At 35.1% G+C, this 25,975-nt stretch overlaps 1 protein-coding gene and 1 long non-coding RNA gene across 3 annotated transcripts in view; one reads left to right on the forward strand and one right to left on the reverse strand.

Annotated features, from left to right (window-relative positions):
- The window catches only part of TMPRSS11F (transmembrane serine protease 11F), a 98,775-nt gene that overhangs the window by 51,584 nt on the left and 21,216 nt on the right, over positions 1-25,975 (forward strand). For both annotated transcript variants that reach the window (XM_070262397.1, XM_023638028.2), the window contains 3 exons: positions 3,184-3,335; positions 8,276-8,394; positions 24,602-24,669. In XM_070262397.1, coding sequence (XP_070118498.1) covers positions 3,184-3,335; positions 8,276-8,394; positions 24,602-24,669 — 339 coding nt within the window. The remainder of the gene's footprint in view (positions 1-3,183; positions 3,336-8,275; positions 8,395-24,601; positions 24,670-25,975) is intronic.
- Positions 8,992-25,975, reverse strand: part of LOC138923465 (uncharacterized) — a 39,922-nt gene continuing 22,938 nt past the window's right edge. Inside the window, exon 3 of the long non-coding RNA XR_011437107.1 lies at positions 8,992-9,537. This is a non-coding gene — a long non-coding RNA (uncharacterized lncRNA). The remainder of the gene's footprint in view (positions 9,538-25,975) is intronic.

Here is a 25,975-nt window from a genome sequence, read left to right on the forward strand (position 1 = left end):
ACTCTAGAGAAAATACGGAAATATACTTTACTATAAAGTGTTAGATTATCTGAAGAATTATATTTAAAGACAAGACCAAAAACAGAGCAAAACAATGCTGTTTGCTTCTGTGAAGGAAATAAACAGGACTATCCTCTGATTCTTTACTGATATTATTTATTTGTACTATTTTGGATCCTAACAAAGCTGTAAAAGGCTTTTATTCCTCACTTTTCGGATAAGAAGACTGAATTCCAGAGTTTAACTAACTTAGTGACATTAGTAAAATCAGGATTAAACCTAGTTGATCTGTGTTTATTCCATCATAAAAAAGCAGTCTCCACTTTCACCATGTACCAACATTTTCCATTTAACTTCAAAAAGATTGTTTTAATGGAGGAGTAAGTTTGAGTTGCATTTTCCTTCTTCATATTTATGTTTCCTAATTTTTATTTTCATTTTACTTTAATAGGAACAAAATAAAACAAGGCCAAAACAACAACCTTTCCCCTACAAAAATAAATACTAAAGAACAAATTTATGCTTAATGCTCTCTTTTAAATAGATGCAATACAAAGTACCATTTAGCATCAGACTCACGTTCAGATTAAGTGAATAAATAATTGTCATGTACAGATTGGAAGGAACATATAGGAATATATAAAGGAATTTTTTAATGTTATCAAAATAAAAGTCTTTTTCATAGTTTGAACCATTTGCACATTGAAAAAATCTTTCTAACTTATCATACCAAATTCTCAAATTTTTTGCACACTTAACACTGCCTTTAATGCATTGTGTTTATTATGCTCATCACAAACATTTCACAACAGCCTAGCCAACAAATTTCTTCAAATTTTCTGATTACTTTTGTTGAGTTTTTATGACTTTATTTCCCCCAATTAGGGTAAACATCACTTCCTTTACAATTAGCTGGTGTCTGCAAACTGCTCCTGCTAGCTCTAACTTCAAAATACAGAAATGAATATTTGGTAAAACTTATTTCAACTTCCACATGAGATGATAGTCAACATTCCAGTTCTATCAGACTGAGAATAGCTGATTATCAGACAAAACTCATTTTAAAATTAAATATGACCGTGATTAAAAAAAACTTTACTATGACACAGTATTACTGTGATGTAATACGTGGCTATCACCCCCATAAATCTGACAGAATTTGATTTTTGTCATTTCTTACTTCTTGAAGGGTTCAAGGTGCAGCAATCAAATTGACAAAACTTAGGAAAAAAGGAAATGAGAATAAAAAAGAAATGCAGCAATCATAATATCCACAAACTAAATAATCAAGAATACTTAATGCTGCATGTTTTGGAAATGGATACTTCAATTATGGATGAGGAGGAAGACATTGTACACAGGGGCGTTATTAACTTTTTGTTTTTTCTGGGTTGTGTGGTACCAACCTTAACAGTTAGCTTTATTAGAGTCGTGCAAACAGGTGTTAGTGACACAACTAAAATAAAATAAATCAAAAGAAAGGGCATAGAATGGATGCTTTCCATTTGGCTCAGATCCAAGTGTAAGGGCAGCACATTGTTCATTATTAACAACATTCATGTCTACATTGGAAACACTTTCTCTTCATTTAATCATCTTCATCCTGCTTAGAGGTACAATCATTTACTTGGACATTGAAACAAAAGAGCCATTAATCTTTTCCTTGTCCCACAGCTTAGCAATCAATCAACAAAACTCGAGAATTGGAGCTAAATCCATCTCCTCTCGGTCTACTGCCTCTGCCTTAGTTCAGGCCCTCATCATTTCTCTCTTGCAACTTAAAAATGACCTCTAAACTGGTCTTGCTGTCTGCACCCTTGCTCTGATCCTCATCCTCATTTATACCTCTGAGATTATTCTAAATTCTCAATCTGATTAAAACTTATTTTGGCTCCCCATCTCCTGCAGAGGCAATTTCAAGCTCTTTACTTTGGGTTATGAGATACCTCATGAGGTCGTCCACCCACCAGCCTTACCATATCCTCCTTCTAGGATAGCAGTGCTGTGAAAACTTGCAATTGTGAACATACCTTGGAGACCGTAAATTCTTTGAGGCAAAAGCTGTATTTTATGTGTATATTTTTACTCCCAGTACTAACTATTAGTAATGAATGCTAGTTCACATCACTAGCCTTTTTTTCTCTCTGTTCTTTCCACCTTTCTTTATACCTGGAGAACTTTTATTACTCAAAGTTTTAGTCATGTCACTTTCTTGATAAAATCTTCTGACACTCATAGCACTCCAAAAAGCTAATTGTTTTCTCTTGTACAAAGTTTTGTTTTGGCACAGTTCACACTATATATGTGGGCTGTAGAACAGTTTCTGAAATATTATTATAATGTAGTAGATACTATTCTAAGGACTTTCTATTATGTCACTTAATGAATAAAGCTTGTAATATTTGATAGATAAAATTATAAATACGAAAACACATAAAAGTATCTCCCAAGATATTAAATATTGAATCCTATTTGAGGATTCAGAAAATAAAGTATATAAATGTCAACTTTCAAGTTGGAGAAAGGTGATTAAAACGGCATAAGATATTTCGAGTGGGGAGGTAGTGCATGAGTTGGAATAGGTTAAGAATCAAGTGGAGAGGAAGAGCTCTAGTAGGGATTGGAGACTCGTCAAGTACAATTCATAATTTGTGATTTCACTGGGAGGTACTAATAAAAAATGTGAAGAATCATGATCAGGTCTTCAAAAGTAATGTTCCTACTTTTAAAACAAGGCATTAAGAAATTGTTTAAGGTCATTAAAAAAGTACTTGGAATAAATTCTTTTATTTTTAATCAAGTAAAAATGATGAGATTATTATATAACTTTGCTGCGAAAAACTCCCTTCTTAAAATATGGAAATGTTATTTATAAATTACCTTTTAATTGAATCTTTGTATTTTGCCACCCAAATTTCAAATTGCCAATACATCAAACAAAATCCAGTGAGAAGATATTCTCACTTGAATGTCAGCATCAGTAGAGCTTTAACTAAAACTCATACTGTGATTGGCATGTTGGCGGAGGGTGTACAAATTAAAACCTTTCGTTCTTTTCAAGATCTACGTATCCTATTGATATTTAGCAGTAAAAACTACTTTCGAGGAGTATAGCAAGTAGACATGAAGTAGAACTATAATGAATTTGTTACTGTCTTACTGTTTTTTTCTTTCTTATCACAGACCAGTTGAATTTTCAGAAGATGATTACCCACGAGTTGAGTATCAAAGAAGACAGCAATTTTGGGACCCTATACGACTAGCTCTTTTCACATTGGCAATTGTAGCAATCATAGGAATTGCAATTGGCATTGTTACTCATTTTGTTGTTGAGGGTAAGTATCCAGGTCACATTTCTATTGCCTAAGTACTCCATGACGTACTATCTTGAAATTTTCTGTTGTATAAAAAATGCTATTTGCATGATATTAAAATTTTAATTACTGATCTTTTATTGATGTTAAATTATAGTTTGCTTCATTATTGAGCTCTGTGTTACATATTTCCAGCCAATGAAGCTTGCAATATACATTATTACATGAATAGACATATCTAAAAGAAACACATTTTAAAAAGAGAAAGAAAGGCTGAAAGATTACCTTCAGAATAAAGACAAACCATATAATGTGCTGAGTTTAACATACTTTTTTTCAAAATCAATATATTAATAAGTTGCCCAAGAAAAACCGATGATATGAGAAAAGTTACCTTAAGGAACATTTTGAAGGGCTAAAGATCAAACATTATTTTTGAAAGGAAAAGAGATTGTTTCATGACTGGAGGGAGAAGAGATAACTCAGAATTAATTCCACGTTATGTGCAAAACTGGATAGTCAGTACCACAGTTAAACCAAATGACAGTCAACCGAGATTCCTTGACCTTTGTGTTTGGTATGTGTATTTATAAATCACATGTGACTGAGACTTTGCCTAAAATTTTACAGAATCATGAATCACAACAATAAAACCATACTTGAAAGACCTCCCAGGAAGAGAGGCAAAAGCAGTGAGGGGAGGCTAGAGCTATAATTGTTAGAGGAGCAACAGTCCTAATAGCTAGAATAGGGAGACATTCTGTCTCTTTTGTTAGTTTGTTTATTTGAACAGTGTTTTTGTCTGAGTTCAGGTATATCTATGGAATGGTCTTCTTTTGTCATCATCTGTATAGTCATGTCTATGTTGATGTTCTGTGAAGTTGTTTCTGTTCAAGAGGAGAATACCAAGGCCTAGGTGACAGGACCAGGCCAATGTCTGGATATCTGGGGCTGCTCTTTCTCTTCTTCAGGTTTTATATTTACAACTCAGTAAATTTTGGGCTATCACTTCAAAAAGTAATTTCTGTGTTATTTATTAAATATTCAGTGCCTGACAGAATTAATGTCTCAATATTTTGTTACCCATCATGATAAAAAGACTAATGAACTGTTGGATTCTTATTTGTCCTCAGGATTTCCATTTGGATCCTCCTTTTTTGTTTAATCAAAGGGAATAAAATATTTAAAAGTGAAATCCTATTTTAACATTAAATAAATATAAAAATATTATACATATGTTTTGAGACTTGTTTCTTCATAATATTGTGGCAGGAGTCATCCACCTTGCTGTAGGTAGCTTTAGTCTGTTTATTTTCAACATTTACTAATATCCTGTTGTCTTAAAATGCCATAATTTATTAATCTACTCAAATGTACATGGACATTTGGGTGGTTCCAGATTTTAGACATTAAAATAATATTGCTATGACCCTTCTTATATGTATATCTTGGCACACGTGCAAGAGTTTGTCTAGGGGACATACGTAGATGAAGAATTGCTAGGTTACTGGGCATGTGCTTTTTTAACTTTATGGATAATACCAAGCTGTTGATTGCTGTATGGGAGTTCCCATTGTCCCATATACTTACCGACATTTATTATTGCTATATCTTTATATATTTGCTAATTTGGTATAGCTTATAATGTTATCATTGTAATTTTAATTTGTATTTGCCTGATTATTAATGATGTTGGGCACCTACCCCTGTGTTAACTGATCATTTAGATTTCCTGTTTTTATGAAGGGCCTGTTCAAATCTTTTCCCATTTTTTTTTGAGTCGTCTGTCTTTTCTTATTAATTTCGGTAGTTTTTTCTATATTCTGAATGTACATCCATTGTCAGCTGTATGTGTTGCAAATATCTTCCGGCAATGAAAAATATCATAGAAGACATATATACACACATATATATTTACTAATGATACCTTCGTAATTGTGTGAGGGTCTTTTAATATTAATGAATAAAATCACCACCATTCACAGGAAATATGACATTAACTAGGAAAATTCAAACACTAAGTTTGCAGCTTGTCTGGCTTTTGTTTTTTTGGTTACCTAGAATCATATAGTAAGTTATATTTTTCAACAAACATTTTTATGATCCAGATTAATTATTTCAAGACTGTTTAGGACTACTTATATTTTTTGTTATAGAGTAAAAACAAATCTGTTTTATAAAGAGTTGCATGAAATATTTTGAAGACAAAATCCAGAAACTCACTTTATAAAGCTGTTTTTAAAGTTTGACTTCTTGGAACCTAAAAGTAAAGTCTGAATTGGGATAGCATCTTTTGTCTTCCCATTCTTCAGGACTGGTTCCACTCTCAGGAATGTAGAGAATATATTCTCTCATGAGATTTAGAGTCAAATGAACATTTTAATCTCAGGCCCACCATATATTAGCTGAGCGATCTGTGGCAAGTTACTTTTCTACTTCATCAAACTTCAGTCAATTAAAGCAATATTTTTAGAAGGAGAAACAAAAGCAAAAATAATATCAGTTACTTCTAGATATTAGTGTTATAGGTCATTTTTATTCTTTTATATATACTTTTCTGTTCATTCCAGAGTTTCTGACAGAGCACTTATAATCTGAAAAATGTTTAAAATAATAATTTAATTAAATTAAAAATTAGGATGATTAGCACAGAGTCTGTGAATTAGTAAATGTTGAATATTGAAATAATTAATTATTAATTAATTCGTTGCTTTGTCAAAAGCTTAAGGTACCATTGTTTTTACTCATATTACTTGAAATGGTGCCTCCTCTCCAAATGCAAAAATTGCACAAGACTTTCCTTAAAGAGTTGACATTCCAGTGGACTAAAATCTATCAATTATTATGATACTGTGGCAAGTGCAAAGTTCCTCACGGGATAGTATAGCAGCACAGTTGTGAAGTCCCTATCTAAGGCTGAATGTTCCAGAGACTTTCTACGATAGGAGGTGATGCCATGGATAGAATTTAGGCAATGGAGATATCTGTGGAAAGGGCATTCCTGGGAAAGAGCATTTCAGGAGAAAGGAATGACATACGCAAAATCTTAGCAAAAGAAAACAGCATGGTGAATGCAGACAAATCCAAACAGTTTGCTATAGTTTTAAAATAAATCTTGAAGTGAATGTGGCAAAGAATATGCTTAAGTGGTAGGCAGGATCTAGGTCAAGGAAAACCTTTGTAGATCAGAGTAAAGATTTGAGACTCCTTCCCATTGCGAAAGGAGAAAAATGGAAGTGTTTTAATTGGAGAAGTTATATTGTCATATTTGCTGTTTAAAATGATCATTCTGCTACTATGTGGGGAATAGATTTAGGAAAAATAGAACATGAAGCAGGGTACTAGTTAGAAAGCTGTTACATTTTCCGGATAATAAATGATGAGAGAATGAACTACAGCACTGATGGCAGTAGAATTTGTGAACAGAGACTAGATTTTAAAAATTTAGGTGATGGGGCCAGCCCCGTGGTGCAGTGGTTAAGTTCGCACATTCTGCTTCTCGGCGGCCCGGGGTTTGCCGGTTCGAATCCCGGGTGTGGACATGGCACCGTTTGGCACGCCATGCTGTGGTACGTGTCCCACATATAAAGTGCAGGAAGATGGGCACGGATGTTAGCTCAGGGCCAGTCTTCTTCAGCAAAAAAGAGAAGGACTGGCAGTAGGTAATTCATGGCTACTCTGCCTCAAAAAAAAAAAGAAAATTAAGTGATAACATTGTCAGAAGCTATTGATTAATTTGGGAAAGATCAAAGATTACCCCAAGATTTCTAGTCTGGATGATGAAGTAGATGGTAATGACAACATTTAAGCTACAGAATTTAGATGGAGGACTTCTTTTTTAATAGAAAAGTCCATTTGTTTTGGATAGACATTAGCTAGGTGGTTGATGAAGACCTGAATTAAGGCGGTAGCTTTTCTGGATAGGATAAAGGATTAGAGAGATATAATGGGTTGCATCCATAGAATTTAAAGACTGAAAGACTGGATGTTGGAAATGAGGATGAAACCAAACTTTGGGCGCCTATGTGGATGATGAAGCTGTTCATGAAGACAGAAAACAGAGGAAGTAAAGCAAGTTTGAGTATAGTAAGAGATTATTTCCCTTTGGAAATATTATATTTAACGTGCCTTTTGGATGTACAACAAATCGTCCCCTGAAGTAAGTTGATAAAGAATTGAAACTCAAAATAAAGATCTGGTCTAGAGATAAAAATTTAGGAGTCATCAATTGTTAAAATAATTAAACATGGATGTCATTGGACTGGGGTGGCTCTCATACCTTGGTAGCATATGTAAGCAAAACCCAAGCCAGAGTCAATGCACTCAAAGCCAAGAAAATGAAACAAGAACAACCAATCACAAACAGTCAACTAGGCTTTCCCAAAGAAGGCAACCACTTAAGCTATAGCCAATCAAATAATTTCCTTGCTTTGCTTCCACCTCTTCTCTATAAAAATGTCTCCTGTATCTCCTGTCAGTGGAGTGCTCTTAACCACTTTTGTTTTGGTACTGCCTGATTCAAATCAATATATGCATGTGAAAATGATAAATGTAGGCTTCTATTTATATAAGCTTATTAGTAGCAGAGATAAAATTGATAGCCTGCTCAATGTATCTACATAATACAGCTTAGCTGTGATATACCTATATTACAATTTGAGGAAATTGGTAATTTTTACCTAACTGTCAGCAAATGCTTTCAATATTTACTTTCCATAGTATACTGCTTGTCCAACTGTGTGAAAATTTTGATATGCATAAACACTGTAAACAGGGTGTTCTGAAAGCATACTTTGAGGCCTGAATTTTCTATTTTAGCTGGGTACAATGATGAAATTACAAAATGTTTGAAAATATACACAATAATTTTTGTAGTAAGCAGCAAGCCTGTTTCCTGGGGGTGGGGGATAAGGAATTGATTATGTTTAAGGATGAGTTTTTTGTTTATTTTTACCTTTCAGATGATAAGTCATTCTATTACCTTGCCTCTTTTAAAGTCACAAATATAAAATATAAAGAAAATTATGGAATGAGAAACTCAAGAGAGTTTATAGAAAGAAGTCATCAGATTGAGAGAATGGTAAGCCCCACAGAAATTTTACAAGTTTATTAATGTTTTCTGCCTCCCTTTGAATGTGGTTATTATAGAAACTTAGCCACTCCATGGCTCATTTTTTTCTTCTATAAAATGAGGATAATATAGTATCTAGGTCACACAGTTGTGAGGATTAAATTACTTAGTATATGTAAAATATTTAGAATAATATCATGTACCATAAATTGTATGTAGGTTAGAGTAGGCAAACAATTAAATTATCACCGGAGGAAACTGTTTGTTGAAACAGGTATTCTTTCTATTTTTAAATCTTGATTTTTTTTCTTGGCTCACTATCCTTAAACTTGTTTAACATAAGAATATAAGAATGGTATGTTCATCCCATAATTTTGTTTATTGTGCTTTTAAAAGCACTTAAAGGGTCACATATAATAAAAATATAAGGGTATGTGTCTAATTCTTGATATCAATGTCAAATTTAGTTATGCCCCTGAAATATTTTGGTTTCTCTTGAAAACTTAGGCATTTATTGGGGTATTTCTAATTTTTTTAAGTGTATTAGGCAAGCTAAATCGTTACCTATTATAGCAGAAAGTTAAATAAAATATTCTTCCATTTTTTGTCCTATGAAAATCATGTCTATGGAGACCATAGATTTATTTAGCAAAACACAATTTATTAGCCTAGAGTGTATTCCTTTAAGCTTATGAAAGTTACTCTGGAACAAAGAAGTAAGGGCCTATAGAAAAGGGACTGAATTAGTGTGATTCTTTATAATTAGCTATAGACACTTTCTCTTAATTAAAAGATGAGGACTTTAGCACTCCCATCCTTCACTCATTGTACTCTCCTTTCTCTGAATTGCTAACAACATAGGAAAGTATTCACATTTTATTTGGTTATTTATCTTTAGGATCAACCTATATAAAGACATACATATGGGGTTGGCCTGGTGGCGCAGCAGCTAAGTGCGCACGTTCCACTTCAGCGGCCCTGGGTTTGCTGGTTCGGATCTGGGTGCGCACATGGCACCGCCTGGCAAGCCACGCTGTGGCAGGCGTCCCACATAAAAAGTAGAGGAAGATGGGCACGGATGTTATCTCAGAGCCAGTCTTCCTCAGCAAAAGAGGAGGATTGGCAGCAGACGTTAGCTCAGGGCTAACCTTCCTAAAAGAAAAAAAAAGATATATATATAAAATGCAAATACTTTTATATATTGTTAATAATGAAATTTTGTCATGCATGTTGTCACAAATGGCAAAATTTCATTCTTTCTTATGGCTGAATAATATTCCATTGTATGTATATACCACCTTTTCTTTATCCATTTATCCATCCATTAACACTTAGATTGCTTCCATGTCTTGGCTACTGCAAATAATGCTGCAGTGAGCATGGAGTGGATATATCTTTTTGAGTTAGTGTTTTCATTTCCTTCAGATAAATACTCAGAAGTAGACTTGCTGGATCATATGGTAGTTCTATTTTTAATTTTTTTAAAAATCTCCATTCTGTTTTCCTTAGTGGTTATACCAATTCACATTCCTTCCAGCAGTGTACAAGTGTTCCCTTTTTTCCACATCCTCACCAACACTTATTGTTTGTTGCCACACTTATGTCATTCAAGGAAGAATGCTCCCAGAAACAAATTTGCATAGATTGGCTCTTTTTTTTCCTAAGTCCTCTACCATTTTACAGTGTCTTCAGATATTTCCAAGGTCTCACTATTTCTTTACTTCCTTAATTCTTCTTTCTAAAAACTTTATGCTTCCTGCTTCAATTTGAATTGGTTGCTTTGTAGGTCCACCTCACAGAGGTAAACCTGGGTCAGAACAGGACTGCTCTAAAGTGAGAGAGCCATTGCTTCTTGCATCCCGTGTTTTCCTTGATATGGTGGGTTAAGTCTTCAAGCACCTTCACTAATAAAAAGTGCATGGGAGGTAAAATTTCTGAATTATTTCATGCTGAAAAAATCCTTTATTCTATATTCCATTCAATCGATCATTTGAATGTAAAACTTTAAATTGAAAATCATTTCCCCTCAGACCATCCAAGGCCTTGCTTCATTTTTATAACTCTACCACATGTTGCTCAGGAGTGATTGTGTTTCTTTTTAGGTGATCCATTCTTTCTCTAGAAGATTTTGTACTCTACTTTTTTAGTTTTCTGGAATTTCATAATGATTTATCTTGGTATTTTGTATTTTTTTCTTTCATTCACTTTTATTGGGATATTCTCATATTTTTAAAAGCATATAAAACATCTTAAAGAACAATTATAAAATAAATACCCAAGACCCCACCACCCAATTTCGGAAATAGAATTTCACTAGTACCTCAGAAACCTCTAAATCTTCTTCTCTCTCTCTTCCTCAGAGTAAAAACTATTTTGAATTTGGATTTAATCATTCTATAGTTTTATCACTTATGCACCTAGGCCCAAATAGTATACTGTGCAATTTTTTCTCTTTTGAACTTTATGTAAATGGAATCATATTATATCCTTCTGTGACTTCATTCTTTCACTCAACATTATGTTTTTGAGATTTTTACATGTTGATGCATGTAACTATAGCTCATTTATTTTCACTTCTTGTAGAATGCCCTAGGAAGAATATACCACTATTTATTAATTCATTTTATAGTTGACAAACATTTGGGCTGTTTTCACTTTTTATAGTTATGAACAATGTAGCTAATGAATATCCTTACATGGCTCCTACTGCATGTGTAAGAGCCTCTCTATGTCATAAGCTGAATACAGGGTTTGCTATGCTCAGACTCAACTTTAGCAGATTTCAACAAGTGCTTTTTCAAGGGTTTGTAGACATTTGCACCTCTACCAGAAGGGAGTGAGAGTTCATGTTACCCTACCTCCTCATCAAGATTTTCTATAAATTGATTTTTGCCAAGCTGGTATGTGTGTATAATAGTAAGTTATGGATTTAATTTGCATTTCTCTAATTATTAATAAGGTTCATCAATTGTTGTCAACCATTTCTATTTTGTCCTCTATAAATGCCTACGCATGATTTTTTGCCCATTTCTTATTGTATTTTTGTCTTTTTATAATTTATTCTTAGAAACATAGTTTTTTGGAAATGAATTTCCTGTCCATTTTATGTATTGAAAATATCTTTTTCCATTTTGTGGCTGGCCTTTTCGTTCTCTTTATAATATATTTTAATGAACAGAGTTTCTGAATTTTAATATAGTTAAATGCATCATTTCTTTCTTTTATTATTAGTACCCTTTGGGTTTGTATAAGAAATCCTTCCTGATCTTGATGTCATTGTCTTAAAAAAATATTTTGTTTTTTCTCTCTCATTTAAACATCTATTCTATATGGAATTGATATTTACATATGTGTTTGACTTAGGGATTTAATTTCATTTTTCCCCCTATATGCATAAGCAGTTATTTTAGCAGCACTAATGAATAGTTAGTCCTTTCCTGGCTGATCTGTCATGGCATCTCTGCCACAAATCAAGTCTCCATTTATGAGTTGGGATGTTGCTGGGCTCTCTAATCTGCTCCACTGATCACCTTCTTTTTCATTGTGTCAATACTATAATGCGTTAACCTCTGCAGTCTGACAATAAGTGTTGATACCTGTTGTATTAGTTTCCTAGAGCTACTGTAGCAAATTACCAAAAACTAGTGACTTAAAACAACAAAAATTTGTTCTATCCCAGTTATGCAGGCCAGAAATCTGAGATCAAGGTATCAACAGCCTCAGAAGTCTCTAGGGAAGAATCTTTTGCCTCATCCAGCTTCTGGTGGCTTCAGGCATTCCTTGACATGTGGCTACATAATTCTAATCTCTGTCTCCATCTTCACTCACTTTATCCTTTGGGTCTCTATATTTCTCTACTCTGATAAAGGCACTTATCATTGGGTTCAGTGTGTTCCTGGATAATCCACGATAGTCTCATCCTGACATCCTTAACTTAATTACATCTGCAAAGACCCTTTGCCAAATAAGGGCATATTCACATGTGGTTAGACATATCTTTTTGAGGGGCCACTATTCAGTCCATACACCTGGAATTATCATCATCTTCTTCAGGTATATCTGGGTTATTCTTGACCTGTTCCTTTTCCATATCAAGTAACACATATGTACACACACACACACGCACCTTCATATTGGGATTTTGACTTAAGTTTCTTTAAATTCAGAGATCTAGGGAAATAAATTTAAACTTGTTTACTGTGTTTCAACAATGCTTTAAAATGTTTTCTTAAAAATCTTTTTTATCTTTAGTTAGCTTTAATCCTAGGTGCTAGATTTTTGGCATTGTGAATTGATATCTTTTTAAGTACATTTTTTTAACTGGTTTTTACTGACATATAGCAATGTGACTAGCTTTTGTAATCTCTCTCTTTTTATCTCCTCCTCTTTTTTTGGATTTGGTATTTACAAGTGCTGAGTCTCTCCTGGAGATTTTAGAGCAGATGGACTCTCTTCTTGGCTAAGCTCCCTTGACCCATAGTCTGGTCCAGTGGTGCTTACCTGGGGGCAATTTTGTCCCCCAAAGGATATTTGGCAATTCCTGTGACATTTTTTTGGTTGTCACACTGGGAGGAGGAATTCTAGGGCATCTAGTTTCTAAAGGCCTGGAATGCTGCTCAACACTCTACAAGTCACAGAACAGCTCCCTGCAACAAAGAATTGTCTGGCCCAAAATGTCGGTAGTGCTGAGGGTAAGAATTCTGTTCTAGTCTGTGTCTTCCCCACTTTACTTTATCAATTATTTTTCGTTCATTTGCTGAGTTCAGGAAATGAGTTGAATCTCTCATCTACTGAAGAAATCTCTTTGATTTTTGTAAGTGTTATGGATTTATCCCTATTTTTATAATTTTAATGGTGTCTTCAAAAAAGGAGAGGACATATGGTCAGTCTGCCATCTTGAGTGAAAATCTCTTCACTTACATGCCAAGTTTATCATTTCAAGGCCTAGTTTTCAGAATCAATCCTTCTATGACAATACCTCCATATGGTTGAATATTTTATTTCCTTTTCTCTTTACATTTCTTATTCTACTTCATTTTTTTCAAAAGATGGTAAAAACAAGATATTTATGCAATGTGGATTTGTGCATGATAAGCAAGCCAGAGTTTTCTGGTTGGTTCTAATATCTTTTAAAATGACAGCAATTTATTGGCCTTTTATCTTTTATCAACAGAGGCTATTAGGCTAATACTTTCTCAGAAATGTAGAAAGTTTCTCTTATATTGCTTCAGTTTTAACTGCTGTTTTCTCTTCCTCGACAGCAATTTATTGGCCTTTTATCTTTTATCAACAGAGGCTATTAGGCTAATACTTTCTCAGAAATGTAGAAAGTTTCTCTTATATTGCTTCAGTTTTAACTGCTGTTTTCTCTTCCTCTTTCACTTCCCTTTTATTCAGCTAGTTTCCTTACTTTTTAAAAAATTCTTTCCACTCCTTCCAAACTTCCTTCAGTGTCTCTCGAAACAAACAAGGTTTTGACTTTCATGATTATGGAATATGATGACGAAAATGCAAAGGCTCTGATTCCTTCACCCATTAAGCCATCAATCCATCAATTTATTTGCTCATGTATTTTTTCAATGAATATTTAGTGCCTTCCATACTCCAGGAGTCTGTCAAATGCTGGATATAATAGAAAGTGAGTTTTTTTTTTTTTTTGGTGGCCAAAAGAGATGGTAACTAAAGCATTACATCCACCTTTACTAATTTATTAATATTTTAAATTATTAATAGTGTAAATCATGCTTCTTCAGTAAATTTTTAAACCACTTTATAGAGGTATGACTAATACACAAAAAGCTGTACATATTTAATGTATAGAACTCGATGAGTTGGGGAAGAAGCATACACCTGTGAAACCATCATCACCATTAAGGTGAAAAACATATCCAGCACCTCCCAAAGTTTCCTCCTGCCCTCTTTATTATATTATTATTATTTGTGTGTGCGTGTGTGTGGTAAAAACACAATGTAAGAGCTACCTTCTTAACACGTTTTGGGTATAGAAAACAGTATGGTTAGCTACGATTCCTTTGCCTCTAGCACCATGCTGTATAGTAGGTCTCCAGAACTTATTTAACTCGCAGAACCAAAACTCTGTACCCTCTGACCATTACCTTCCCATTTCCCCCTCCCTCCAGGCTATAGCAATCACTATTCTACTCTCTGTTTCCATGAGTTTGACTATTTTAGATTCCACATGTAAGTGAGAGTATATAGTATTATCTTTCTGTGTCTGGCTTATTCCCCTTAGTATAATGTCCTCTAGATCTATCCATGTTGTCACAAATGGTAGGATTTCCTTCTTTTTTAAAGTTGAATAATATTTCATTATATGTATATACCACATTTCTTTATCCATTCATCTATCACGAACATTTAGGTTGTTTCCATATCTTGACTATTATGAATAATGCTACAATAAACATGGAAGTACAGGTATCTCTTAGTGATCCTGATTTAAATTTCTTCAGATAAATACCCAAAAGTGAGATTGCTGGATCATATAGTAGTTCTATTTTTCATTTTTGAGGAACTTACATACTGTTTTCTGTAATAGCTGTACCAATTCACATTCCCACCAACAGTGTACCAAGGTTCCCCTTTCTCCACATCCTTGCCAACAATTATCTTTTGGGGGTTTTTGATAATAGTCATTTTAGCAGGTATGAGGTGATATCTCACTGTGGTTTTGATTTGCATATCACTGATGATTAAGTGATATTGAGCACCTTGCTATATACCTGTTGACCATTTATATGTCTTCTTGGAGAAATGACTGTTGAGGTCCTTTGTCCATTTTTACATCAGGTTATTTGTTTTTATGCTATCAAATTGTATGCATTGCTTATATATTTTGGATATTAACACATTGTCAGCTCTATGATTTGCAAATATTTTCTCCTGTTCCATAAGTTGCCTTTTCATTCTGTTGATGATTTCCTTTGCTGTACAGAAGCTTTTTAGTTTGATGTAATCCCACTTGTTTATTTTTTATTTTTTTGCTTCTGCTTTTGGTGTCATATCCAAAAAAATTGTTGCCAAGACCAAAGTCAAGAAGATTCCCCCCTATGTTTTCTTTCAGGAGTTTCAAGGTTTCAAATCTTAAATTTAAATCTTTAAACCATTTTGAGTTGATTTTGTATATGGAGTGAAATAAGAGTCCAATTTCATTCTTCTGCATGTGGAAAATCAGTTTCCCCAAGACCATTACTGAAGAGATTATCATTTTCCCATTTTGTATTCTTGGTGCCCTTGTTGAAGATTAGTTGACCATATATGCGTACGTTTATTTCTAGGCACTCTTATTCTGTTCCATTAGTCGATATATGTGTTTTTATGCCAGCACTATACTGTTTTTATTACTATAACTTTGTAATTTAATTTAAAATCAGGAAGTGTGATGCTGCCAGCTTTAGTCTTTTCACTCAAGATTCTTTTGGCTATTCAGGATTTTTTCTGGCTCAATATGAATTTTAGGATTGCTTTTTTATCTGCGAAAAATGCGATTGGAGTTTTAATAGGGATTGTATTGAATCCATAGATCACTTTGGGTAGTATGGACCTTTTAACAATATTAATTCTTCCAATCCATGAACGTGGGATAGCTTTCCATTTATTTGTGGCTTTTTCAATTACTTTCATCAGTGTTTTATAGTCTTCAGTGTACAGATCTTTCACCTCCTTGGTTAAATTTATTCATAAGTATTTTATTCTTCATGATGCTATTGTAAATGGCATTATTTTCTTAAATTTTTTCAGATAGTTCATTGTTAGTGTACAGAAATGTTCCTGACTTTAGTGTTTTGAGTTGTATCCTACAACTTTACTGAATTCATTTATTAGTTCTAACAGTTTTTTTGTGAAACCTTTAGGATTTTCTACATATAAGATCATGTCATCTGCAAACAGAGAGAATTTTACTTCTTTCTTTCTGATTGGGATGTCTTTTACTTATTTATTTATTTTCCCGCTTGACTGCTCTGACTAGAACTTTCAACATTATGTTAAATAGAAATAGTGAGAGTGGCTGTCTTTGTCTTGTTTCTGATTAGGGGAAAAGATTTCAGGTTTTCACCACTGAGTATGATGTTAGCTGTGGGCTTATCATATATGGCTTTTATTATGTTGAGGTACATTCCTTCCATGCCTAATTTGTTGGGTGCTTTTATCATGAAAAGATGTTGAATTTTGTCAAATGCTTTTTCTGCATCTGTTGAAATAATCATATGATTTTTATCCTTCATTCTGATAATGTGGTGTATCACTTTTATCAATTTGCTTATGTTGAATCATGTTCACATTCTGGAGATAAATCCCACTTGATCATGGTGAATGATTCTTTCAGGTGCTGTTGAATTCAGTTTGCTAGCATTTTGTTTAGGATTTTTGCATCTATGTTCATCAGGAATATTGGCCTGTAGATTTCTTTTCTTGTAGTCTTCTTATTTAGCTTGGGTATCAGGGTAATGCTGGTCTCATAAAATAAGTTTGGAAGTATTCTCTCTTCTTCAACTTTTTGGAAGAGTTTGAGAAAGATAGGCGTTAACTCTTCCTTAAATGTTTGATAGAGTTTACCAGTGAAGTCATCTGGTCTTGGACTTTTCTTTGTTGGAAGATTATTGATTACTGATTTAAACTCTTTTCTCCTATTGGTCTGTTCAGATTTCCTTTTTTTCATGACTCAGTTTTGGTAGGTCACATGTTTCTTGGAATTTATCTATTTCTTCTAGGTTATCCAATTTGTTGGCATATAATTGTTCATAATAGTCTCTCATGATCCTTTGTATTTCTGTGATATCAGTTGTAATGTCTCCTCTTTCATATTTGCTTTTATTTACTTGAGTTTTCTTTCTTTTTTTTAGTTAGTCTAGGTAAAAGTTTGTCAATTTTGTTTACCTTTTCAAAAACTCTTAGTTTTGTTGATCTTTTCTATTGGTTTTCTAGTGTTTATTTCATTTATTTCTGCTTCAATCTCTGTTATTTCCTTCCTTCTGCTAACTTTGGGCTTAGTTTGTTCTTCTTTTTGTAGTTCCTTGAGGTGTAAAGTTAGGTTGTTTATTTTAGAACTTTCTTCTTTCTTAATGTAGGTGTTTATCACTATAAATTTTCCTCTTAGAACAGCTTTTTCTGCATCCCATAAGCTTTGGTATGTTGTGTTTCCAAATTTATTTGTCTGAAGATTTTTTTTCTCTTTTGATTTCTTCTTTGAACCATTGGTTGTTCAGGAATGTAGTGTTTTATGTTCCCATATTTATGAATAATCCAGTTTTCCTTTTATTATTGATTTCTAGTTTCATACCATTGTGGTCAGAAAAAGATACTTGATATGATTTCAGTCTATTTAAATTTGTTAAGACTTGTTTTGTGGCCTAACATATGGTCTATTCTAGAGAATCTTCTGTACACACTTGACAAGAATGTGTATCCTGCTGCTATTGGATGAAATGTTCTATATATGTCTGTTAGGTCCATTTGATCTACAGTCTTGTTCAAGTCCACTGTTTTCCTTATTGATTTTCTGCCTGGATGATCTATGCATTATTGAAAATGGGGTATTGAAATCCTCTATCCTCTACTATTATTATATTGTGTTTATTTCTTCCTACATTTCTGTTAATATTTGTTTTATATATTTAGGTGTTAGCATCACCTGCTCTGGTGTTAGCATCAACAAAAATGTTTAAAGATAGCCATTGTCTCTTATGTCCTTCTCTGACCCAAAGCCCATCCAAAATCCCAGAGCCCAATGTGTGATAGCGTTTTTCATGGAACTGTTTTGTTTAACAACTAGATTTATAGTTTGACATGTGCTGCATTTTTATTGGCAGCGTTAAAAATGACTAAAATAGTAATTAAAACAAGATAATTGTTTTAATACTGAGAATTGCTAGTTTGATTATGTTAAAATTAATAAGTGAAGTATGACTTTTTAATTCAATGCAATACAGGAAGGAATTACTGGGTTCCTATTCTAGGACTACCACAGAGCTAGATACCAGTCTGAAACAGGCTGATCTCCACTTTTCCCTTGGAGACATCAGGTAATCAGTGCACTCCTGGTAGAATTCCACACCACAGGGCTAGTGTTCTAAAAACTTTTTTTATGTAAAAATAAATATAAATAGAAGTTATGATACTTTTCACAACCTCTATGATACATTGGCTTCACTTTGGAAATCAATGCTCAGAATAATTTAAAAAGCTAATACTGTAAATGATATGACAGTTATTATTGTTGGATAGAAAGATGATTTCCAAAATGAAGACTGGAAAATTCCCATGGCTCCCATCACTAAGCAGGATTTTCAGTATGGAAAGGCTACAGATGTTGACTCTACACCTTTCTAACCTTATGTCTCAATAACAGCTTCCCTCTTCATTGTGCTCCTTATGTTCTATAACAACAACTAAGTTTGCGGGTCTATCTTTAAAAAGTTTCTATCTGTTTTTTCTATTTAGAGAACATAACATTTGCAATATAAAAACACCTTTGGGGACATCTGGCACAGCTTGTCAAGCCATGCTGTGGCGGGCATCCCACATATAAAGTGCAGGAAGACGGGCACGGATGTTAGCTCAGGGCCAGTCTTTCTCAGCAAAAAGAGGAGGGTTAGCAGCAGATGTTAGCTCAGGGATAATCTGCCTCAAAAAAAAACAAAAAAGAAAGAAAAGGAAAACTTGTAAGGAAATGAGGGCAACAGGAAAGGGCAGAAGCAGCAGCTAGAACAAGATTTGGTTTCAGAAGTGCTGCCTCAGCCCGATTTCTCTGGAAGATCTGGAACCTAAATTACATCACAGAGTTGGTTCTGCCCAGGGGTAAGAGGGCTGAGCTGTTTGTGTCATACCACCAAGGGCTTCCCAGGGAAGGTGGAGCATAACCTCCCACACATCACTGGGAAGGGTGCTCAGGTCAGAAAGGAGAAGTGCAGGTGTGAGCTGTTCTAATCAAGACTTATAGAAGCTGGGGGATGAGTACACCTGTCTGGCAAATGCAGTTTGGGTAGGGACCAAATATGTGCTACAATTCCTCTTTCATCACAATTCATCAACATGTAAGTGAATTCAGCTTCTTAAGAAGTTTTTTAAGAAAGAAGAAAAATTTTATATGCTTGTATGTGATTATGGACAGTAAAATTCCCATTGGCCTAAGGCTCCAGATCATCCAAGGCATGATCCTGACGTTGCTTCTCTTTTTTCTGTGGCTCTGTAAATTATCTTTCTTTCCCACAATAAATAGGGCACTTTTGGTAGAAAATAGCAGAAACCCAATGAACAAGTCAAAGGAAAGAAAGAAAGAAAGAGAGAGAAGTGGGGGAAAAAGAATGGAAGGAAGGGGGAAGGAGGGTGGGAAAGGAAGAGAAGGGAAAGGAAAGGAGGAAGAGAGGAAGAAAGAAAAAGCAAAACTGTTGGGAAAATCTAGAGATTCATCTAGCTTCAGGTATGGCTAGATTCAGAGGCTCAGACAATTTCTCCAGGATTTTAACTTCTTATTTATTCTCCATGTGGCAGATAACATAGCTAATAGTTAGTCTATATTCTCATATTCCCCAGGTTATTAACTGAAGAAAAGACAATTTTCCATAATAGTCCTTGGAGGAAAGTTTGAAGAACCAATCTAGTTGGCCAAATTTGGAACATCTGCCCATCCCTACACTAATCACTGTGACTAAGAGAATAAAACTGTGCCATCCTCATGAGAGATGGGAAAAGGGAGCAAGTTTAGTTCTATTTGAACCATATAGAATGAGTTCTCTATAGGAAAGAGGGGTTCTAAACAGAAAAAAGGGAAAGTACTGATGGAGATACAATAGCTCTAATCCCCAAATTTTAATCTCTAACACAGATTTCTCTGAACCCCAGAGTTGTACCTTTCGTGGTCTACTTGACATTCCCACTTGGATCTCTCACAAGCATCTCAAAGTTATCATATCTAAATCCAGTTCTTCAAAGTTGCTCCCTCTCCCATTCTCTCATTCCTATTATTTTCCACTCAACAAATGACATCTCTGTCCCTCTAGTTGTTAGAATACCTACATTTCTCTTATTCTCATGTCTAATCCATTTATAAGTCCTGTTTCTATTTCTGACTCACTGTCTCCATCCCAGACCTAGCTCATTTATTCCCTCATATGAGCAGCTCACAGTTATTATTGCTTCCACTTCAGGTTCCCTCTAATATCCTGTCTACATGGCAACCAGAATGATCTTTTAAAAACACATTATGCTATTCTTCTGCTTAAAACTTCATAAGTGGCTTCCAAATATACTAAGAATAAAATCCAAACTCCTTGCAGAGGCCTCCAAGGACCTGAATGCTTTGGCTCTGACTATTCCTCCAGCTTCTACACACTCCTTCTTGCTCGTTGCTCTCTACCCATATTGGCCTTCTTTTGGATTCTTTGCACCTTCTGTTCCTTCTGCCTGCCCCATGACCCTGCTCTTTTGGTTGCTTACTCCTTCTGATCCTTCAGATATCACTTAAATGTCACCTCCACAGAGAACCCTTCTTGATTATAGACTCCCAGCCATTATCCTATATTACTTTACTATACTAGTTGCCTTTTATAATTAATTTGTTCTTGTTCATTACTGTCTATCTCCCTATTCTGTGAGTCCAGGAACCCCAACTTTTTGGCCACTAGTCTTTATCCAGTGTTGTCACAGTGCCTGAAATATAGGACTCTCCTAATCAATTGTGTTGAATGAATAAATAAGTGAGAAAAATGGAAGGAGACAGGGTTTAGCGAAAGAGTCATGAAGAGATACAAAAGCCAGCATGTTTTTCTTCACACTGTTGTTTAAAACTATAACTGGAGAATTAACCAATTAACGAAAATGTTATTGGGCACCTACTTTTGCAAGTCTGCAAAGAAGACCAAAGTCTGTATAGTACATTGCCTTCCTTATTGGAGTTTATAATATGGTTTATGTATGAAAGTTTTGCATGGGAAATAATACAAACTGAAAAATTACATAATAATTTAAGAGCTAACAAGATGATCTAACAATATGACAGCTGTCCCACTGCAGAATATAATTGTCAAATATGTGACTCTAATGATGAGTATTTTAGGAGTTTAGAGGAAGGAAAGATCCTTTCAAGCTAGCAGGAAGATTCCTTGGAGAGGAAGGGAAAAAGCGATCTGTTTTGTTGGTATATTTGCCCTCTGCTGGCACATATTCCGCTGAGCGTAGCAGGAAATCTGCAGAGTTTGCCTGACCTATTTTCATGGGCGGGCCTGGAAAGGGATTCCCTAGCTGGCATCCGGTAACTACAGATCTTCCATGAGGACTTAATCTGCGTGCACTTCCCAGCCAGAGGGAACGCAGAGGCTCATGCTTGCCAAAGACAGTAACTGGGTGTACAATTAGTCAGAGCCACACGTAATATTTCAAACACGTTTTTTAATGCTGGTATTCAAACTAATGACTATAATTGGCATCTCATTTTAAGGTGAACTTTTCTTTTCCCATTTTACCATGAGCTTAGACATTATCTTGTTTTAAATGGAATAATCTCTAGTAAAATGATCTATTTTTAGGTTTGTACCATACAAAGGGAAAGATACAATTAATTTTTGTAATTTAGACTCGATATAATATTAGTGAGTTCCCAAGAGAAAAACAGAAACTTGAATTAAACTTAGGTGTCTGAAGAGGAACAGTTCCCTTAGCTCTATGAAACTCAGAAGCAGAAAAAAGGCAACCCCCCCGGAGATTATCTTTCATGAGATTTGGATTCAGGGAAAAAGATGTATTTGAGGCCTTCTTTAAGGGGTTTTCTGCTCCAGGACCTCTCTACCCCCACCAACCTGAACATCTGTCGTCAAGTGTATGAGGAACTCCGGGTTGTCAATGTCACTTAATGTACTTGAAGACAAGATCTAGAGCCAGATTCCCTGGGTTCATATGCAGAACCTCTACTTCCTATGCCATAAGTTTACTTAAGTGTCTTGAGCCTTAACTTCTTCAAGTGTAAAATGGGACTGATGAAAATAAAGAAAATACTTTCCTCATAAGGTGGTGTTAAGTATAAACAAAGGAATCGGTCCAACGCCTACTATGTAGCATGGACTTAATACATGTAAGCTATTAATAGTGGTCACACCAATACTGTACTATACCAGAAACTATCCATTTTGGGTAGATTGTTAATATCACGTTTTAGTTTGAGCAGATTCTTGATACTTTCTTATCCTCTGATATGACAGAATCCTGATCCTTTCCCATAGTGCCATTATGTACACAGTTCAAAATTCCAGGACATTTACAGAAAGTGCTGCAGACCTTAAAATCATATTTTCCCCTTGTTCCTTGGGAGATGGAAATAAAATGAACTCAGAGAAGCTTAGTGAAATCATAAGTGACACAACTCAGAATTGATCCAAACTCCTGGAATGACCATCCATGGGGCAGTCACCACTGGGTTCTCCTGGCTCCACCTAGCTTTAGATTCCCACAGATTTCTACTTGCCTTTGGCAACATGATTTGTAGATAAAACAAAACCGTATGTTATTATCTTCTTCTCTTTACTGTGTTGTTGATTCTTAATTCATTTACTTATTTATTCATTCATGGATTTAACCATGAAACATGCATTGAGGGTTTACCATGGGGAGGGCAGTGTGCCAAACACTGAAGATACAAAGGTGAATCAGACACACTGCCTGCTGTCACACAGCTCACAGTCTAGAGTGAGAAAGACAGCTGTAAACAAGTGTGATAATCACTATAACAGAATCATGTGCAAGATGATAGAGTGGCCCCAAACAAAGGAATGTTCAACTTTGTTTGAGGAGGGCAAGTCAAAGATAACTTAATTGCCACTAGAGTTTCTGGAGAAAAGCAGAATTGCCATTGAAGAAATTAGCCTGAGAAAAAAGTGTATTTTAGGAAGAGGGCAATGCATGTGCAAAGTCATAGAGTGTGAACCAGTCTAGGTGGGATTAGGAAAGAGCAGGTAATTCGGTAGATAAGACAACAGACATTGAAGTAGGGGTGGGGCAAGGGCCAATGAAGGGATCAGATTGTGGCGCTCACACTGAGGAGGACATTGGACTTGAAGCAGGAGCATAATAGACTTGTACTTTAGAGATAACACCCCGGCTGCTAACACTCGGAGGGAACAACTGTGGGGAGGAAAGATAGATGATAAAAGATAGATTAGAACCACATAAACGTGCCAGTGAGGGGCCTGCTGCAAAGGCCCAAGCACAAGTTTCGAAGGAGATGATTTTAGACCAAAGCAATGGAATTGAAACAAGGGAGGTAAATTCAGTATTTCGGAGGTAAAATCTACCTAATTGTTACTAGTTTAGAGGATTCAGGGAGAGGGAGGAATCTTGTGGGGAGGGAGGCAATATTCTCCCTCCCAGAGGATGTAGTAACTGGGGAGGAAGATTTACTGTGGAAGTGGGCCTTACGTAAACTTGCGTGGACCCACAATTTCTGACTCTTAGTCCAGGGCTTTTTTGTCTGTAAGGTAGAGTCTCAACAGTCTTTTGGGAATCAGGTCCCGGTAGGAAATCAGTGCACTGAGCATCCAAAATCCTTCAATGGTTCAGACTGGAAAAGCTGAGCAATAAAATGCTGACTAGTACAGAGTGTGGTGAAACTTATTCCCAAACTAGTACCAGTTGTGAAAGCCTACCTGCCACACAGAGATGACTAACAAGTGAGGGTATCAGAGTCATACAACAGATGTTGTTACATGCTATATCAAATGCTCGACTAATGGGATAATCACTGAAGAAACCAACAAACTGATATCCATAGTGGACTAGATGCCATATTTGAGAATAAGGCAAACTTAGGGTGGACATTCTTAAAAGTGAGGATGCTGCCTTAAAAAATAGCATGGATACTTTAATTCATTTGACAATAATCAAAATGAACATTATCAATAGTTTACAATATGCCAGACAGGTGTCAATTCTGTGATATACATTATTTCATTTAATCCTCAAAACAACTCTATGAGGCAGATATCGTTATTATCCCATTTTATAGAGGCTTAGCAAAATTGAACAATTTTGTTAAATTTGTTCAGTTCTACAAGGATTAGAACCCGGTTTAATCTTACCACTGCGAATAACCAGTTCACATGTCTGAGAATAAGCCAAAATCCCTGTCTTTGCCTCAAGCCTCTATATAAAACTAAGAGTAACATTTTTCTTAAGACTAATACTTACATTTTAAAATTTTTCTAATCAGATGTCTAGGATATTTCGACATTCTTCTGGAGGAGGTCGGTTTATCAAATCTCATGTTATCAAATTAAGGTATGTAAACTTGGTTTGCAACTTTAAACCAGTAATGTTAACAAGTATTTGATTAACACAATCACTCAGCTTCCCTGAGCAAATCTTTGTGGGAACACAAAGGTTTCATCAATCCTGAGCAGCCCAGTTTATACTACCTAGCCATTTCCCAGTCACAATAGAAAGATGTAAAGTGCTCCATGACAACAGGCAATGTCAGTTAGTAGATTTTTTAAAAAAGAAAGGGCACCGGAAGAGGAGGGATGATGCTGCTGACACGCCCCGCTCCTTGAGCTAGGGGTTAAGTAGAACTTAAGCCAGTGCCTTTTGATTGTCCTCACTTTAAGCCTACCCAACAGACTATGACTTTCTCTACAATAAGGTTTTCCTTTAATGCCATTGCATTTTTACTATTATTCCTAAAGCCTTTTTATTTTTATGCTCTGATGAAAGACAATATACATAAATTGAACATACGCTTGTTATCAGAGATTGAAATAAATTACTAGAATCCATCCTGAATATGCTTTTTATGGAATGTCCAAAAGGCTTGGTATTTACTAGAATAATATATCTTGTTTTCTACCTATTTTGATGAAAGTTTTTAAACTTTTTCTGTGGATTTCAATCAATACACACACACACACACACACACACACACACACACACACACATATTTGTAGTACTTATTTGTCTGTTTTACTTCTGATGGTGAGGTAAATGTACATATGGCTAAGGAGCCCATGCCTTTTCTTTCCCTTCACTCTTCCCCTCCCTACTTTTGTTCCTTCCTTTCTCTCCTCTCTTGCTCCCTCTCTCTTCTTTCTTTCTTTTTTCCTTCCTTCCATTCTTCCTTTTTTTTTTTTTTTTTTGATGAGGAAGATTGGCCCTGAGCTAACATCTGTTGCCAATCTTCCTCTTTTTACTTGAGGAAGATTCACCCCGAGCTAACACCCATGACAGTCTTCCTCTATTTCTTGTATGTGGGATGCCACCACAGCATGGCTTGATGAGCAGTGTGTAGGTCCATGCCCAGGATCCAAACCCATGAACTCTGGGCCACCAAAGTGGAGTGCACAAACTTAACCATTATGCCACTGGGCCAGCCCCTCCTCTTCCCTTTCTTCCTTCTTTCTTTCTTTATATATTTCAAATTAAATCCATTCTCGAAAGGCAACTAGAGGCTTTCTAGATGTACATATTACAGTATAAATTTATATATTTGAACATCTTATCAAACAATTTTCTAGTCATCCATTTATCAAACATATTAGCTAACCACAAAACTCCAAAATATCAATGGTTTAACACAATAAAGATTTCTTTC

The sequence above is a fragment of the Equus caballus genome, chromosome 3 (assembly GCF_041296265.1).
Source record: "Equus caballus isolate H_3958 breed thoroughbred chromosome 3, TB-T2T, whole genome shotgun sequence".
Lineage (NCBI taxonomy): Eukaryota > Metazoa > Chordata > Mammalia > Perissodactyla > Equidae > Equus > Equus caballus.